At 38.1% G+C, this 20413-nt stretch overlaps 1 protein-coding gene across 2 annotated transcripts; it reads right to left on the reverse strand.

The window, feature by feature from the left end:
• Positions 1-308: 308 nt before the first annotated feature.
• lin7c (lin-7 homolog C (C. elegans)) lies at positions 309-16234 on the reverse strand. Of its 2 annotated transcripts, none has more exons than XM_048606917.1 (5): positions 16144-16234; positions 12048-12130; positions 11371-11442; positions 7802-8011; positions 309-3373 (listed from the first exon to the last, which is right to left on the reverse strand). In XM_048606917.1, the coding sequence occupies exons 1-5, from the start codon at positions 16178-16180 to the stop codon at positions 3212-3214; spliced, it is 564 nt and encodes a 187-aa protein (XP_048462874.1). In that variant the 5' UTR covers positions 16181-16234; the 3' UTR covers positions 309-3211. The 2 variants fall into 2 exon arrangements, with proteins under 2 accessions (XP_048462874.1, XP_020375599.1); XM_020520010.2 differs by having other exon boundaries at positions 12012-12130.
• Positions 16235-20413: the final 4179 nt, after the last annotated feature.

A 20413-nucleotide genomic window follows, 5' to 3' on the forward strand; every position in this document is an offset into this window, starting at 1 on the left:
AAATCCAGTGATGGCAATGCCATGGAATGTCAAGGGGCGGTGGTTAGATTCTCTTGTTGGAGATGGTCAAGGCAAGGAACATTTGTGCCAGGCAATTTGTCAGCCCAAATCTGGACACTGTCCAGGTCTTATTTGGGCTTGAACTGCTTCAGTGCCTGAGGAGTTGCGAATGGTGCTGAACATGGCACATGAACATCCCCACTTCTGAACTTATGATGGAGGGAAGGTCATGGATGAAGTAGCTGAAGGTAGATGGGCCTAGGGCACTACAATGAGGAATACAAGGAAGTATACCATTTGACAACACATACTGTTACATATATAATTTTATTTTAAGTACAAATTTCAACGTTCACAAATCAAAGTAGACAAAGATTAGATTAAAATAAAGCTACTGAATCTTAACTGGTTACAAACTAGAACCCCAGTGCCTGGCAGATCGACCTTTTGGAAAGTATATATTGTACACAAAATCCATTCAATAATTTTTGGGTTTCAATCACTATAAGCTGCTCTTTGGGTCTCTCAGTATCATTTTACCCACTCATATCAGATATTTTATTTCCCTTCAGTGCTGACAGTTAATTCTAAAGTAAAAAAATTATAAAATGATATTAATTATATCATCCTTAATCAAATAGGTTTGAGGCAATATTTTAGCAACAACTTTACTAACTTTTCTCTAGTAGGAACATCAAATAGCAAGTAGGCGCTGTTGTAACACAATTAAGGTTCCAGATTCGATCTGACTCGGGCGGCTCAATGCAAATAGTAAAGTCTATTTCTTTCATATTTGATTCTTAACATTTGGTGCCAGACATTTTGAAAAAAAGTCTTCAAATGGTCAACAAAATGCATTTTAAATCAAAGTGCAATGTCTGTGCCTGAAGTAAATTAAGTCTTTAGATGACATTGGTGCCAGAAAATAAGACTTTAAGACAGAAATACAACTGTGACAAACAACATTTCAACAAGAAAACATGATTGGGATTCTAATAAAAATATTGTACAATAAACAGGTTGAAGACTTTCCAAACCCCACCTTGGCCTGAATCAAATCTGTGGCTTTTTCTTTGAACGGCAGCACCAATAAGAAAAAACACCATCATTAAAATTTAGTAAACTTATGAAAAGTTAAGAGATATTTCAGAGATGTTTGCTTCTCATATAACTGCACTGATATGTAGGTTGTTGGATTTAAAGGATTGCACTGCTCAGGTACAAATAAGCAATTTAGGCAAACGAGACAAACACTTGGTCAAAAAATGAACAATCATGAACATCAACAATGTCCAATCTGATTTCTATTTTAACACATATAGTACATTGTCATATCATTACACAGCATAGCATAAATCAACAAAGTTGTAGGACAAAGAAAAGCACACATTTCTGACAAGCAGAATCTTAAAAATATTACAATGTTCTCTTACAATCAGCTGTATAATACTCTAATTAATTGAAGTAGTCCAGTTATGCAGATAAATTTGGAAACAAAACATTTTGTAAGTGAATAAACACAAAACCATTTGTACTTATTGTAGTACTAGGTCAGTCAAAAGAAGCCAATAGGTAGTAGTGCTAGAAAAAAGGCTTCTTTTAAATAACAATCAGTTAAACAAGGTAAAATAAATCAGATTTGTTTCAGTTCCTATCACCATGAGATATTTATGGCCATCAGATCGCAACATATTTGAAGATTTTCAAAGGATCAAGTAGTTGCTTTTTTGGTTTCAGGTGCCTGACTGATGATTACCGGGTCTAACATGGGTTGTTATGCATTTTTATGCTACTGAATTGCCCTTTTTCAATATAAAAACCAGTACAAAAACTAAGATGTCAGAATACAAAAAAATTGTTCTGTAAAAATTGTTGGCTTTATAAGTGGTAGAAAAACTGAAGCAAGAAGTCAACTAACAGAAGCCTCATATAAAAGTGTATTCAATTTCAGTCGAACAAACTTTAGTCGTCTCGTGGTAGTTTTATTGTGGAAACATGACTTTGGGGGCAGAAACTTAAAATGAACTATTAATTTTAAACAAAACTGCGCCAAGAGAGAATTTTGAATTCCCACTTAAGTTTGCCCATAAATTGCATGCAGTTTGGTTAGGACAAAGTAGCATGACTGGATACTATTAGTTTTGAGCTCAGAAGTGTTTAAATAACGTAAACCAGGCTTGAAGTAAAGTCAAATTGATTCATCTTTTACTCCTTGGAAGTAGTGTTGGGCAGTACTGGGCAGTTACCAGCAGTAAGATGCAGGCACGTCACACATTATTTGTTTTTAGACTAACGCACTGACATCTGTTATCTATTCTCCTGGAATGGAGACCTGAACAAGAGCAGTTCAGTTACTAAAAGGAATGTATCTCTTCTGTTACAAGTAACATAACAGCACAGTACTCATTTCTCAAAGTTGTCTGTAAAATGGTCAAGTTAGCTATGTGAAGAGCAAATCTCACCATTAGTGCATCAGGTATCAAACAACTTGAAAAGAAAGTATTAGGAATCTTATGTTGTTTACCCTCATTTTTTTGATGGCTTAATTGGCCAGTGCTGAACTCAGTTAGGGAAATCACAAGGACTGTTGCAGCAAAGAAAGACTGAAACAGTTCAAGCAACCCTATTTCTGAAATTATAGTCTTGTTCTGATGATTAAGCATTTATGGATTAGGATATGGACAAAAATGAGTAACTCCTTTTCTACAGGTCTTACTTGGTGGTCAGACTCCAGTTCAATAACAATTAAATGGTGGACCATAACTGGGGTGCTGCTCTCTAGTTATATCCATATTATCTACCTAATTCTGAAGGTGATGCTCATTTTCCAAGTCTCTAATTTTTACTGTTGTAGTTGAACCAGAGGGATAGAGTTTGCCTCAATTACACAATAATAAACAATAGAGGAAATTCCTGTCACTGACGGCACACCATCAACTCTGAGGTGCTTCATTATATTTTCAGCATATGCAAGTTAGGAAAAGTAATAATTCTTTGATTTAGAAATATAAATACTTGAAACAGATTTAAACTGACTTCATTGCAAATCTAACACTGAATTAATAAGCAAAAATGCATTATTGTGATGTACTGTTACTGTGACTAACTAATTTGAGTATGACACTGCCTGATCATGTCACATCAATAGCAAGTACAACGTTAAGAAATCCCAGCTGTCATGTAAAATAACAGAAACACAGCACCACAAAAATCAATAGTTGATTTGCTGTCTGCGTTTTGCAGACCTCATTTTCTCAAATCGTGATTCCATTTCTTCCAGGACTTTTGGTGTGTATCTGACGACTAACTTAACTGTTCCATGGGCAGCTTTCAGAAGTTCAACTGCTTTTTCATGGTGTTCTCCTTCAACACTCTGCACACAAAAGAACTCATTACTCCATTTTCTCTTAAAGCTTTCTACAAATCCAATAAATGCTTAGTTAGTTCAGCCTGTAACTTGTGCATCTGAGTCAGAAGATTGTGTGTCAAGCTTCACTTCAGGACTATGATAATTCTTCTTAATTAATCTGTTCAGAGATGTTATGATACACCCCTCGAGAAGGCGAGACTAGAACTTGGAGCTCCTGGCTCAGAGGTAGGGACATTACCACTGCACCACAAGCACTCCTCTAGTCCATTATGATTCCTGGAGGTGGGGCAGGTAAGTCTCAATTGATTGCATCAAGAAAGACATACTGCATGCAAATTGATTGTGATATCTGTCTAACATTACCATTCAATTTCACTACCAAATGAATCTATTGGCATTAATTCTTTTTGGGACATCCAGAACACATGAATAGCACTGGATAAATACAATTTTAAAAACAAATTCAGTAAAGCAGTAATGTAGTTATGAAGAAACATTGCTACAGAATTATGCTAGATGTCATATGCTGATTTGCTATTCCAGGATAAGTTCCTCTGAGGTTTAGTTGTTCTGCATTCATATAGACAAAAGACAAATTACTCGAAATGTAGAGATCAGATCAAAATTTTAGGCATTCTGAAAATTACAGCAAACATTTTAACAGAATTAGGAAAAAGGCCAAAGAGGGACAACAAGTCAGAGTGTTTTCTGTTGCAGATTTGCCATATGTTTCAATATCCTTTGTGCTCTCTTTTCTTTTCAAAAGCCACTAAAAGAGACAGGACAGACTTCAATATGAATCATGTCAAATTTTAAACACTAGCTGACAATCAATGCAGATGGCAACACCAGCTTTGAACAAGAATTTATCAGCACGATGACATGTGGCAAACGTGCAGGTGTCAGCTCTGCAAACAAGGAGTCAACAGAAATTCCACACCAATGGTAAGGGACAATTCACATGTGGCAGATTTGGTCTTTCTAGAATCAGCTTGTGCAGACATAAAAAGTACAGTACAGGCAGTGCTCAGCTTGCAAACATGTTCCTTTCTTGACACCATTCACAAATCGATTTGTAACACAAGTCAGTACACAATACAGGACAATATAAAATAGCTGTTTGTAAGTACGAGGAAATATTCGCACGTCAGACATTTAAAATTACAGGCCTGTATGGGATCACGTTTGTAAGTTGGACTTTCGTAAATTGGGGTCTCCACAGTACATCATCTCCTCTGCTCTCACTAAAGTGCTCGAGGCTGTATTTGCTATCACAGATAGAAGGATGCTAATCAGCTAATAAACTAAAGATCTTAGCTTTTAATGTTTGCTGTGAACAAGGGCCCTTACTTAAATGTTGCCCAATCTTTTCTCTCCAGAGGTTCAGACTTACTTGTGCATTTGCAACAATTCTTTTGTTTCCAGCATTTGCAGTTGTGCACTTTTATCAGGGCAATCAATGCAGGGAAAATTAATTGCTTTCTGAGCTAATGACCAAATCAATCTGAATGTAATTCATTTCTTATAGTATTGAGGCTGCTCAACTTTAAAATATATCCCAGTTACAGACCAACTGCAAAAAGGCACTGATTAATCTCTAGTGAGCTCTCTTCTCATGACTCACTGAGTGCATTTAATGACTGGTTGAACCATAATAAGGACAGGTAGTTTGTCAGAGTTAAACCTGTTGATGGCTTGTTAATCTCAGTTGGATGACTGTACCAAAGTTACTACTGGCTTCAGTCATTTGCGTTCGGTAGAAATAAATAGATGCACGAGGCTTCTGCTTGCAATTGCTATCCAGTGGCCCTGTTGTAAATACGTGTGAAGATGTCAGGTAATTGTTAACTATATATCAAGAAAGGTATATCTTCAGGAAATAAAGGGCAAAAAATTGCAGAGGAAAGAAAATCTGGTTTAGAATGAGGAGAATGTTAATGGTTTAAGTATTCACACATATGGCAGATTGCTCAGCTCAACTGCTCAGATTTCACAGAGCCACAGAACTAAATTAAGTATTATTCTTCTCTTAAACCACTGTTTTCAAAGATACACAAAACCAGTATGTAGCAGGTTTTAAAATTTCTTAAAGATAAAGACCCAGTCATAAAACTAAGTACATATAATGGTAAAAAGTAAAAATAATGCATAGCAGCAACTACACCAAGTCTTTCCAAATCCTCTTGAATCTGTTTAGCATGTTCCTCAGAAGACATATTCCCATGTACCTTTGCTTCATCCACAAACATGGAAATATTACACTTGTTCTCCACATCCAAATTACTGATATATATTGTGAACATCACACTAGTGAAAGGTGACCAATGCAAGACTAATTATTTATTCCCGTTGTTTCTGCCTGTTAGCTAATCCTTAATTCATGCCAGTACATTATCTTGTACCCAAATGCTTTAATTTTGCTAACCAACTTCTTGTGGAGGGCATTTTTTTTCCAACAGTCTTCTGAAAACCCAAACATACTGTGTCCACTGACTCCCCTATATCAAGCATCCTAAAAAAATCCAACAGGTTTGTCAAACACAATATAAATTCATGCTGTTTACACCCAATCAAGCTATTACTGCCAATGTGCCCATTTATCATACCATCTATAAACAAATTCTAACAATTTCCCAACTACTGATATAAAGATCCCAAGTCTGTAGTTCCCAGTTTTCTCTCTCCACTTCTATGAGTGAATTGACTTTATTAATTGATTTTAAATCCCATCAGCTAAAATGGTGGGATTTGAACCCTTGTTCTCAAAGCATTAGCCTGTCCCTCTGTATTACTCATTACTGCTATGCCACCATCTTCCCGACAACAGAGATTCCTTTCCTCTGCTAAAAGCATTACTTTGCAACATTTATTTTCATTTCAGCATTTTCATTGAAACCTTTCACAGCCAGTATGGAATTTCAATTCTCATCAGATAAAGAGAAATCCATCCACTGGCACGGTGAATCCAACATGCTGTCCACAATTCTGCCAGCTGCAGCAATGATGCATTCAAGTAGTTCAAGTCATTACCCAGCAGACTTGCTCTTTACCCAAGATCATTTTACACTGGAGTTGAAATTAACAACTCATTTTTCAGGTTACTGGATGCTAAATTGCCTGTGTTCATAAATTCTTCCACGAAATCAATGTGCAGAAGCAGGCCATTCAGCCCTTCAAGTCTGCCCTGCCATTCAACACAATTATGGTGAGTCTGATAATCCTCAGTTCCACATTCCTGTTGTACCCCATTATCTTTGCTTCTCTTACTGATTGAAAATCTGTCAGTCTGGAATATATTTAATGATCCAGCCTCGACAGCCCTCTATGGTAAAGATTTTCATAGATACAATAACCTCAAAAAAGTTTTCATCTCTGTCTTAAAAGGGCAACCACTTATTCTGAGATCATGCCTCCAATGTCAGTATATCTTTCCTGAGATAAAAACCCAAAACTGTTCACAGTATTCCTGCTAAGATCTGGTTGGTATGTTATTTAGTTTTAACAAGATTTCCTTATTTTTATACTCCGCTCCCCTGAGAAGCAAAAGCTATTTTCCTATTTCATACAAAGAGTTTATCACATCAAGGTCGACATTTGTTGCCTCTTCCCAAATGCCTTTGAGATGCTAGTAAGCTTTCTTGACCTTCTACAGTCTGTCTAGTGAAAGTAGATGCCTGTTTGCATAATTACACCTATAATGCTCTTGGCAAGGGAGGTCTAGGGTTTTGGCCTACTGACAATGAAGCAATGGCAATATCGTTCCCAGTTAGGATGATATGTGGGTTAGATGGGGACATGCAGGTGGTGAGGTTCCAAGTGATTATTGTGCTTGTCTTTCTAGGTTGTAGACATCACAGCTTTTGAAGCTGCTGCCAAAGAGCCTTGGTGAGAAGTTGCAGTACATCTTTTACATGGTTAAAAAAAAATACTGCCACTATGGATCAGTGGTGGAGATAGTAAATGTTTAAAATGGTGGGCAAGGTGCTGATTAAGTCATGCTTTGTTCTACATGGTGTTGAACTTCTTGAGCGCTATTGGAGCTGCAGTAATCCAGACAAGTGAAGAATATTCTATCACACTCCTAACTTTCATCTTGCTGAAGGTCAAAAAGCTATGGGGAGTTAGGAGGCAAGTTACTAATTACAAAATCCTGAGCCTCCAATCTGTTCTTGTAATCCCAGTACTTCTATGGCTGGTACGGCTGGTCGAGGGCAAGCACCCAAAATGTTGACAATGCGCAATTCAGTGATGACAAGCTTGGGAAACCCTGCTTTACACAATTAGAAGTACTGGAGTAATTCTCAAAGTGAACATTTAAATATGTTTTGGTCTACATGTGTAGCTGCACTTCAATTGGCTGCAAAATAAGTTAGGGTGTAAAAGTTGAAATATAAATGCAAGTTCTTGCAAGAGAATATCAAAGATACCTACCACTCCATTGACAGACAGGAGCTGGTCCCCACGTTTCAGACCTCCGTGTCGATCTGCAATGCCAGCAGGGATAATACGGGATATGTATATGGGAGAGTTTTGCTCCTTACCACCCATGATATTGAATCCTAGCCCTTCATCCGTTTTGGGCAATTCCACAACTCTTGGATGCGAGTGACCTTCGCTGGCAGCAAATGCTGCCACTGTTGCCTGATGAGACAAATTATTCATTAACAATCACATTAAATTCTGTAAAACAAGCTGACGCACAACATAGACACAATAGTACACAATCATTCCAAACACTACAAAGACAATACCAGCAGGCGCCAAGGGCCAAGTAGCCTACTCCTGTTCCTCAGACATATGTAATCAATATTCAGGGGAGAATTATCCTAACTCATAACGGACTCTCCCTCACACCAAGAAGAGGCAAAATAGGGTGCTCTAACTCCCTTACATATACTCCATATCTCCTTTCCTCTCATCAGTCTCCTTCCTACTGTGCCTTAGTCCAACTCGCCTATCCCATGCTCCAACGCTCCTTCACCTGAAAGTTGCTTTGGTTCTCAATGGGCGATGCCATGGAACCAGTTTAATATAGAAAATAGGAGCAGTAGGCAATTTAACCCTTTGTGCCTACTCAACCATTCATCATAATCGTGGCTGATCCTCTATCTCGATGCCATATTCCTACTTTCTTGCCTTTAAAAGTAACCTACACTATCAATTTCATCTTAAACTAGTCATACAAATTTGGGACAACAAGGTGCAGAGCTGGATGAACACAGCAGGCCAAGCAGCATCATAGGAGCAGGAAAGCTGACGTTTCTGGCCTAGACCCTTCATCAACACTCTCAGTCTATTTTGCTCTGAGAAATCTAAAAGTTACCCAACTAATTACGCAGCAAAAAAAAAAAGAACTTTGCATCAAGTCCAACTTATTTGCCAAAATTCAACAATAATATCATGATTTCATTGTGTTGTGTTGAGGAAGGGCTAAGCAAAACCGCAAATTGCATTTCTATCATGGATCTAGTTTCCTATTCTCCAACAGAAGAATTATTTTTTGGTCAGCAATAAATATAAACGGCTTGGAACTTCAACTATACAGGTACATTCCAAATCCTAACTTTTAAGAAAAGGATTATATAGAAAATAGCATAGTTAGCATGGATATATCTCCCCTCAAATCACAGCAATGAGACAAAAATTTCAAGTTACATCTTTTTCATACTGAGCAAGCCAGCAATTCAGCATTCAAGAGAAAGATGATTCCAAAAAGTTGCCAGGTGGCAATCCTCAATTTTGACCAGCAGCATGGAAGGGGCTTATTACAAGCTTTTTAAAGGGTGATTCAGGACAGTTGAGGGTCACTGATAAAAGATTATAGAAAGAGACTGAAAGTCACTGAGTTGGGAAGGAGACAGCCAGGAGACTCCATGCTAGAAGTGCTGATTTTTTAGCTGTCCTGTGGGAAAGGGAGATGAACCACTCAGATTCTCTGTAGTGGACACTGAGTTAAGTTCCAACAGCAGTTGAATACCTCTGTACTGTCGGAACTCATGCCAGGTTCTAGGAGTTGTTAAGCAGTCGGGTTTTGGAAAAATCCTATACGTTATGGTGGCTCACAAGAAGCCAGGTGCAACTCATAGGTGAGTACAGCCGAGATGGCGGGGGGGGTTTGAGAAACCAGAAACATTGTTTGCATGACATAGCTGAGTAAGATAGGAAAATCACGAGTAAAGATCCAGTTTAGTGAAGCTAGCAGAAGGGACAAAGCTGGACTTGTGCCTGCAAACAAGTCTTGGGAGAGCAATTGTTAGAACCAGGAGAGCAAGGTGATCCATTAGAACAGGGGCAGTTATTGAGGCAACCATGAGGAGCTTCAAAGCCAGGTCTGGAGAAATCGAAGAACTACAGTTCTTGTTCAATGTCTTGAAATTTGTGGGATGTCTTGATTGCAATGGCTATTTTGCTGTGCCCTGTGCAATGTTTGATCACAATTTAAGGGTTAGAAATAGGTTGTATGTGTATTGTAGGTTGTATTACTGCGCTAACTTGTAAAAGAATTGCTGCTTGATCAAAATAATGGAATCCTGAGACTTTATTCTCTCATTAAGTCTTCTGTATCTCACCTTTTGCAGATAGTGTAAGTATTGTAATAAGACTCGCATCAGGGCTCAAAACATTACCTAGTTGTAACACATGAAAATCTTTCTCAAAGACAACACTGCTACTTTGCTTTAACACAGAAACAAAGAGCCCCCCTGGGGCTGAACAAAAGCAGAAGCAGGTACCTATAATGCACCAGGACTCCCCTATCTTGTTCCCATTAAGGTAATGAAATGACAAGCAAATGGTGGAATAGGGGAACAAAGGAAATCAGAAGATATCCATGTTGCCATGGACCTGGCACCTTTCAGAAGCTCGAGCACAGTTGATATTGCAGTAAAAGGTATTGTGCCATGAGCGAAAAAAAAAACAAAAATTTTCCAGAAATATATTCTAAGAACTTGCCCGAGTTTGCCTTTTACTCAGAATCATATGTAACAGATTTTGCCAATTTCTTGAGGAAAATACATAAAGAGCTGACTCCCCTATACTTGTGTTTTTTTCTCAGATTACACAACATTCCCAACATACAAATTGTCTGTAGGTGAATAATGAATGAATGCCTTATTTTCTTCCTTTATAGAAAGTGCATTATTTCTACCTGGCATCTTGCCACAGTGACACAGTGATAGAGAACTGAGCAAGTAATGGATCGCAGGAATGAACCTACCATTCAAGCAGCAGGCAGCATGTTATGGCAGTAACATGCCAAGCCCATCTGCTGCAATTTTTTTTTAAAAGAGGGAATTCAGGAAAAGAAACTCAATCTATTGTTTTCAGCATATTCCCAATAAAGAATTAAAAGTCTGTGAAACAAATCAAATTACAAACTATTTGAAGGCAAGCTTGTCAAACAACATACATAACTAATCATGTCCCTCATCACAATACGGTGTTGGCTTAACTAAAGTTTTAGAAATTTTATACCAACAATGAAGTTCAACCAACGATTCAAATGACCATGGTGCCAAACATGAATCCTGGTAATGACAGCAAGGCATGATGAAAAAAGCTTCTGCTGAACTTGCCAACCTGGCTATTCAACAGACCCCTCTTTTAAAAGTAAATGGGATATACAATTTGGGTTCAAAAAGTGGAAACTCATTGAACATACACCCAAGCAAAGCACATTCTGTCAGAAAAAAAGATCATGTCATAAGTTTATCTGCTCTAAATATATTTAAAGTAAAATTATGAATGAGATTCATTCTGGCAGGGAAAAATACTACAGACGGATATAAGAGTGGAGGGACACAGTGAAGTTCATACAATAAAATTTAACTCATCATAAAAATTGTGGTACTTTTACAGCCTAATCGTGCAATGCCAACCTTTTCAGAAATACTCTGTTGCAAGTCTCCTTACCATAAAGCATTGTCCAATTAAGTAATTCTGAGGAATTTAGGTCAATAAACATAACATGAGCCATTAATCTATTTACAACAGTTTCCTACCTTAGCAGTAGCATTGGCTCTCACTTCTGGACTACTATTAATATCCACAGTTTCATACACATGCTCGTAAACCTGTGGGCAACACAGTGGATGTTACTACTGAGAGCTAACTAATTTCCAGGTTTACAGCATTCATTCACAAATAAGCCTTCCAACACTTTGGCAGAAAAAAAACTGGGCAAAACCAGCTGTAAGCAAACAGATATTCAAAAGTTAAAATAAAACAATAGATTAGATTAGATTTAATGGGAAAATTCCAGCAAGGTAATCATGGTATTCAAAAGACCAGGTTTTAGAAATCAGTTGTTTATGGTGGTGAGAGGTGGGATAATTTTTATTAATGATATTTTCACATTAAGACATCTGCATACACCATTTCATTTTATAAAGTTCAGCAAGTAACTATCATCTTAAAATCATAAAGCACTGAACATTCCAGTATTCTATTCTACAATTAAGACCGGTTTGGATTATTCTACATTAGGCTGACATAACCATTTTACAGCCTTTGAAAGTACATGATATTTCTCAAATGTTTGCTTGTATCTTTGCATAAAAGTAATTATTAAGTGCAATAGTCTTTAAACAGCTTTCTTACTTTATTATACATCATATAGAGGGGAAAATGTACAGGGACATACTTCGCGCACGGCAATGCAGAATTCACTCTGAAGTACCCTTTGCAAAGCCTGCAGCTTCTGAGGTGGCACCTCTCCACTCCTTTGCAACTTCTCTAGCAGTTCAATAGCCCGGGAAACGTCTGGAAAGTCAAGCACAAATTCAAATACAGTCAGATACACAGCCCAAACCAATTCTTTGCAATTAGTTCACATACATAACAAAAACCTGTCCTACTCAGACGTGGTGGAGCTTTCTAGAAAGTTTATCCACACACAATAGTGCTAATCAAAAAATCTTTTTGACTTGCTCTCCTCTATTGGTCAGTGTTCCAGACCAGTTTAATAATCTTTTAATTTCAGGCACCTGGCTGCAATCCCCTATCTGAAGTTCCTCCCTCTGCTCCTTTCAGAGCTGGCGACTTGGTTTGCACTTCTGTTTGAAATTCTGCTTTTACGCAGAAGTGCTTGCTGACTGTCAATCTCAAACAAATAATTCCTCAAATTTATAGATACATTTGAAAAATACAGACAAGATACGTTTCCTATCTTCATGCAATGTTAGCTCCATGCTATAACATCAAAAAAAATCATTGATGATTCCTTTGTCAGATCAAAGTACAAAGTAAATTGAAAATTGGGTAGTGAGCTAATTAGCCACAAGGGATTGTAGGTAGATGTCTCTTTCTTGTAGAGAGATCTGCCAAGTGGTTAGATGCTTGAGGAGCATCACTCTACAACCAGCATGGGGCAAGGCAAGGAGCAGGTCCCAAATCTACCTTAGTCAGAACAGGAACTGAACTTGTTTTGAACATGCTAGTCATTGAGCCAACTGTGCTAACTGGCCCACTCAACTATAAAATAAAGCCACAAGTTTAAAGAGAGTGTCTTCTGACTTCAAGTTTGACATAAATTTATTATTACTTACATTTATTACCATTATAACCATGTCCAAAAATATTGATTTAAGCAACTGAATTTTGGTTACTACAAACAGGCTTTTTCTGTGGATGTATGTGCAATCCTTGGGAAAAGTCTGACTTTTCAATGAACAATTGTAGTGAAACAGTACATGTCTGGGTGACAGACAGTAGAAAATGTCTTTATACACAAGTTTTATATTGTATGGTGATGTCAATACTACCAGAATAATACCAACACTACTGTTGTTGTCAATTCAGTGGATAACTACTTTTATGAATGAGAGTACAGTAATCTCCATTTGCTACAATAATCAGTGTTTCAGTATCAGTGCTTAGTTGTTGTTATTATGTACACATCTTCCAAAGCCGTTGAAAAATAGTGTGACTGCTACACATTATTTTGGAAATGAAACGTGCTTTTAAATTTTATGACACTGCCTTTAGTTTTGTATTCTAGCAATATTTATTTTAAAATCCGAAACAAACTGGTTATTGTCCCCATTGGGTTTATTTCCAGTTCTTTTGCTAACCCTAATTCCATTAGTCTCCTGGTGGAATTAGAAGTAGCTGTCCACCCATTTCCTACATTTGGTTAAATTAGCACAGACAATACACCAGGGACATTGCTTCCTCACTCACTTGCAGCCAAATTGATTCAAAATAATGAAATGGTATTTCTGCATCACAGAAAGAAAGAATTTGATTTATATAGCAGCTTTAACATCCTTCTGTTGTCCCATGGCACCTCACAACCAATTAAGTAGTTTGAGAAGCATAGGCAGCAAAATAAGAAAGACATCTGCTAATTTGTGCATAGCAATGAGCCATGAATAGAAACAACATAAATAGCCAGCCTTAATTATGTTGATTTACAGACAAACATTACCCAGGACACAGAATTCCCAACTCTCATCTGAAGTACATTATGGGGTCTCGAGGGTCTAGGCAGTCAGTTTAAAACTCATCTTGAAGCCAGTATGTCTGATAGTTGTTCCCGTCCACTCTTCAGATTCACAATCCAAGATGTTCATCAAATTCAGTTAAACTTTACAAAATTACAAATAAGACAGAACATCTTAAAATCTATTGTCCCCTATTACATTATTGGTTCCTTCCGGAAAGTTGCCATGCCTGCAAAGTCATCCTCTGTCCCATGTAAAGTAACCACTTCATTGTTCAACATGAAAATTACAATCACAGGCTCTCTCTCTTGCTTTCAGATAATTGCAGACAAGTTTAGCTTTAGTTTCTACTTGCAATGTTTTTTGAACAGAAGTTCAATACTATCATTTCCTCAAGATATTAATCTTATAACAATATTTTAAAGCCTTCCTCATAATTAATGCATCAGTAACTGTTCCCACAGTTCATTCCGTAACAATTAAACAGCAGCTATCCTTTCTTTCCACAGCGTTATCAGACCCAGTTCTGCAGCATTAACTCAAGTGCCAGACACTGAACTCAAACTGTTTGCCTTAACAAATTCCATGATGGAATTCTTCGTTTCCAGAGTGATCAGTGACGAAGCATCACATTTCTCTCTAGTAAATCCACTTCCTCAGTCACACCTGCTGCTGTTTCTGTGTCAACATTAAAACTCACATTGTGAACTGAGTTCACAACCTAGGCTGAATGCATGCATCCTTCATTCCAAAGTTAACTTACAAATACAACTTTTTTTATTATTTGTTCATGGGATATGGGCATTGCCCATCTTTAATTTCCATTTCACAGGGCAGTTAGGAGTCAACCATGTTGCCGTGTGTACAGTATGAGATTTGATCAGACCAGGTAAGGATAACAAATTTCCTTCCTTCCTTCTCTCTACAGATGCTGCCAAACCTGCTGAGTTTCTCCAGCACTGTTTTTGTTTCAGATTTCCAGCATCTACAATTCTTTGTTTTAAAATTCCTTCCCTGCTGACCTACGCATTCCTAATTTTATACTAAAAACAAACAATAGATGATCAGCAATATTGCTGCTACAACTTTGCACCTTAAATTTTACTCCAAAGAAACTACTTTTTTCCTTTAAAATAAAGTCCAGAGCACTGACAGACCGTTGCAATACCAAAGCTGCAAATTTTCAGAAAGACAGCTTAAGTGTCTGTGTCAGTGGAAGTTTTGCAAGAAATGCAAGAACAATTTTGTTTTAGACAAGACTCCTCGCTGAACAGATATTCAACAACTGCAGTACCCTTGAGATCTGAACACATCCTAAAATACTTTACAACAGCATGAAATAAAATTTGACATTGAGCAACCAAAGGATATGAGGGGAGTTAATCAAAAGTTCATTGGTTAAAGGAGAAAGTTTTTAAGGAGTTTGTTAAACAAAGATGTCACACTTGTTCCTTCTTCTTAAGGATGGGGAATGGAGAGGTTGAGGAAGGGAATTAGCAGCTTAGCATCTGAAGGCACTGGCGCTTGAACCATTTACAATCAGGTATGCACAAGAGGCTAGAATTAGGGAGTCCAAATATCTCAGACTTTTTGGGGGTGGGGGGTGCAGAAGAAAGCAAGTGGAGGTGTTCACAGAGGGCAAGGGCATAGAGGGATTTGAAAACAATCATGGGAATTTTTAAACAAACAAAACAGAAATTGTTGGAGAAATTCCACAGGTCTGGTAGCATCAGTGGAGAATAAAACAGGGTTAACATTTCAAGACCCTTGACCCTCCTTCAGAACTAGTTGTCCGTTTCTCTATCTGAGTTTCTCCAACAACAACAAAAACAACGTTGCTGGAAAAGCTCAGCAGGTCTGGCAGCATCGGTGAAGAAAAAAAATCAGAGTTAACATTTCGGGTCCGGTGACCCTTCCTCAGAACTGGGTTTCTCCAACAGTTGCTGGTTTTACTTGTTTCAGACCTCCAGTTTCTCAGTTTGATTTGAAAATTGTAAAAGCCTGACTTGTTATTTACCCCTTGGTTTGAGGGAGGGGTAAGGGGAAGAGGGGGTAGTGCTGGTTCCCTGAGGAAGGAAGAGCTTGCTTCCCCAAAAAGCTGTGTTGCCAGCTTCCAGCTGCAAAAGCCTTTCTGAGAAACACTCTTGAGGCGTAACCAAGGGTCTAGGTAACCCAGGAGCCAGAAGGTCCACCTTTGTACCAGCAGCCTAGCTCAGGCACCTTATAGCTTGTTCGACTCAAGCTGATTTATGCCTTCGCATGAACCGGAAATCTCCCCCCTCCCCGAGACGGCAGCTAGACGAAAGGAGGAGAGTGAGGACGGGGGCCTACCTCTGTCCAATCTGATGGGCTCCATCACCAACGCCATTCCACAACAAAACGACAGAATAAACGGACACTCCGGAAGTGACGCCACCCGACGCTCCACATCCGCTTCTAGTCGCACCGCTCCGGCAACGACAGCGCCACCGGCAGGCTGGGAGGACGCATCGAACCCACTCGGAGCCATGAGCTCACCTTGGTCACTTTTCGTACTAAGTTAGGCACCCAGATTGCAACTCTTATGTTTTTCCACATATATCTTTTCTTTTGGGTCCTATCTATGTTTCTAGGTTTTCTAGGGTTTTTTTTCACAAGACCCTGTCGCATATATATAAAAAAAACCGAAAGAACTGCAGATGCTGGAAACAGTCATAAATTGCTGGGTAACCGCAGCACATCTGTGCAGAGAAAGCAGAATTAATGTTCAGGGTCCACCCTTCAGAACTCCTTCTTCTGAAGAAGGCTCACTAGACCTGATTGTTAACTCTGAATTCTGCACAGATGCTACCAGACGAATTGAGATTTTCCAGCAATTTCTGTTTTTGTTCCTGTTACGTATATGTTTATTTGTTAAATTTGGAGCAAATCTATGCATTTAAATGTTAGATTTTGTAATTTTTCTGTATTATTGCCATTAACCAAATTTGTTCCCATCTCACAGTGATCATGCCAAAGCTGCATAGAATGATTTTATCATCAGATTTGGCGCCAGACCCAGTGCATGCGTATGCCTGGGTAGCCATCGCCATTTTGGTTTGGAAATTGAGTCATCGTTGTGTTGCATTTGTGTAGGTTTCTTCACGACGTAAAAGTATAGCTGTAAAAGCGTGGTGGTATGTTTTAGTTGCTCATATGACATTGTTCTGAAAAACAACTTGTATTGTTTCACAATGTCAAGGACAAGTCATGTAATATAACCATGTAAATATGATAAATATCTAGGGATAGCTGAGATTAAAACAGTCTATACACAGGAACAAAAACAAAGTTGCTTGAAAAGCTCAGCAGGTCTGGCAGCATCTGTGGAGGAGAAAACAGAGTTAACGTTTTGGGTCCAGTGACCCGAAGGGCTCTGAGGAAAGGTCACCGGACCCGAAACATTAACTCTGTTTTCTCCTCCACAGATGCTGCCAGACCTGCTGAGCTTTTCAAGCAACTTTGTTTTTGTTCCTGATTTACAACATCTGCAATTCTTTTGGGTTTTTTTTAAAACAGTCTCTGTTTATGTTTAAAAATATAATGTTTTCTTTGGTTGTCCAGGATGGTTTTTCCTTATGGAATTAAGTCGGAAACAGGTTTGGAACTTCTGTGGCATTGCACAGGTGTCCAGAGGATGGAATGTCATATGGATTAGTTTTGGGTAATCGTTATTATTAATAATAAAGCTGTACAAACATCATTCCATCCCCTCATTTCAAAGTCACATTCCACCAAATTTTGATGTGATATTTAACACTAGTCTCACAATGTATGGACATTTTGTTTAAACAAGTGGCGTAAAACTATTCACAGTATTCCAGCTGTAGTCCAGATAGTGCCAAGTATAGTTCTTGCAAAACCTCTTGACTTTTATACTCCTTTCCCTTTGAAATTAAAGCCCCAGCATTCCATTTGCCTTCCTTATTACCCCCGTTTAACTTAGATGCTAGCTTTTTGTGATTCATGCCACAAGGACTCAGAAATTCCACTGCTCTGTAGTTTTCTGCAGTCTTTCTCCATTTAAATAATATTCAGCTTCTCTATTCTTCCTGTCAAAATGAATAACCTCACATTTCTCCACGTTACATTCCACCTGCCAAGTTTTTGCCCACTCCCTTAAACTGTCTATATCGCTCTGCAGACTCTTTGTGTCATCCTCACGAGTTGCCTTCCCACCTATTTTTGCAACTGATGATTACTAGAAAGCAAAGCATGATTTTTAAAGAACATTTAAAAAATGTTCAGTTCAGAATTAATATGGGGTAATGTTTGATACATCACAATTCAGACACTCTACTCAACTGCATTTGATATCTTAAAGCCTGGGCTAATTTAGGACAATAAAATCTGAAAAACTCTCCTCCCAGCCATTAAGGTAAGAAAGTGTATTCAGGGGATCAATGTGACCAAGATTTACATTATCAATGATATGCCTGTTTTGCAGAAAGCAATCTCTTTAGCTAGACACAGGACTGCTTTTTGTGTGAATGCTAGCATTTCCAAACTTTAGGGTTTGTACTCAATTTATAACAATACAATTAGGGAATCATCATCATAGAATCCCTACAGTGTGGAAACAGGTCCTTTGGCCCAACAAGTCCACACCGGCCCTCAGAACATCCCATCGAGACCCATCCCCCTATAACCCACCTATTCTAGGCATCCCTAAACACTACGGGCAATTTTAGCATGACCAATCCACCTAGCTTGCACATCTTTGGACTGTGGGAGGAAATTGGAGCCCCCAGAGGAAACCCACGCAGACATGGGGAGAATACGCAAACTCCACACAGACAGTTGCCCGAGGGTATAATTGAACCTGGGTTCCTGGCGCTGTAAGGCAGCAGTGCTAACCACTGAGTCCCATGCTGCCCCAATTATGTTACAACCATTGAATTATGGAAGGTGAATGCTCAGAAATAGGTCAAAAACTATTTGGAATCTGGACATGAGAGTTCCATCATTCCATGGTCAAAAGGAATAGTAGCAATGTTGCTAAAGCTTCACATTTTTAACAAGTAGCTTCTCACTATGTCATTCACAAGGAATTCGTGATTTGTGCTGTCGATTTCAGAAGAGCACAAAACCATATCGATCAGCCACCTGTGACCAGATGGACTCATTCAACTCCTCTCTTTTTAACCCTGTGAGTCACAACAAATATTTTTATTCTGCTTTTAGTACAAAGCTATTTATTAATACATAACTTGTAATAAAATTACAGAGCCAATTACCAACGATTTCTTGAGTTAAAAGGATTTTATTATCAACTAACCCTGAGGAAAAAAAGTGAAAATATGATATTAAACAAACACACACACAAGCACAGGAATGAAGTTTAAAAGGGATATTGTCTGGTACAGACAAGAAGAAATAAGGCTAATTTTATGACGGTTCATCAAAAATAAGTTATTAACAGGTGTTTGACAGTACAGAACTTAGATATTGCTGAAAAAAAGACACTTTGTTAGACCTTTTCTCCATGCACTCATTTTGCAAAAAGGAGTGTGTTAAGCGAGATGGAATATTGTATTTTACTGTGTGTTTTGAAATCTTTAAAATGGTGTTATATGTAAATAGCTTGGCTTATTTTATTTTATTTTCTTCTTTTCTTTTGCACAATAAACTTCTATTTTATTGTTAAACTAAATATTAAACATTGTGCACTTGTGTTCTCTGAGGACGTTGTGTTTCTCTGGAACTCCTTGTCACAGAGAGCTGTCTGGGCAGAATCATTGTGTATATTTAAGGCTCAGACAGATAGATTTTTGAGCAGTCAGGGAATTAAGGGTTACGGGGAAAAAGTAGGAAAGCAGACGTGAGGAACATTGGATCAGCCACGATCTTACTGAATGATGGAGCAAGCTCAATGGGCTCCTGTTCCAATTTCTTATGGTCTTAAAATATGATCTATAAAGCCAGATTTCAATCTGGGATCTGACTTGTCCAGTAATAACATCAGCTCCGATCATAACAATTTGTTGACTTGATTTTTAAGATGCAGAGACAAATACACAAGGTGTCAGAGCAGGTTCATACAGACAGAAGAGATCAATAGCAGCAAAGGTGCTTTTATGAGGAATTTCTAAGCAGCCAGGGCTTTGGAGAAGTCTCGAGATTCTTAAAGGTTGGTAGGAAGACAGCTCCAGAAGCAAAAAGCTGTGAATGTAAAGATCAGGGAATCCATGGTAAATAGTAATAGTGAACTGAGTTAGCAGCTTGTTTTAAAGGTCTTTGGAAAAGATATATCTGAAGAAAACAACGTTTAATGAAAGTGCAGCAATTTGTAAAAACAGAAAATGATTATAAGCCATCCCAAATGAGCAAGAAGCATTAGAATGAAAATTGAGGTTACCCCACACTGAGATTTGAGTGTCTGTAAGGGTATTGCTGAAGTAAAATGGATGAATCTTTCTTTCTGGTATTTGTAGTGAGGTGGATCCAATAGTTCTTGAATAGTGTAACATAGTGTATGTTTTTCTTTTGTGTATGAAACATTTATGTTGTTTTGTTAAGGATACATTGGCCGCCTCTAGTGAATATGTTCAGTGATTGCCCTCATGGATGAGAGAAAGAAAAA

The sequence above is a fragment of the Rhincodon typus genome, chromosome 17 (genome assembly GCF_021869965.1).
Source record: "Rhincodon typus isolate 14 chromosome 17, sRhiTyp1.1, whole genome shotgun sequence".
In the NCBI taxonomy this organism is placed as follows: Eukaryota; Metazoa; Chordata; class Chondrichthyes; order Orectolobiformes; family Rhincodontidae; genus Rhincodon; species Rhincodon typus.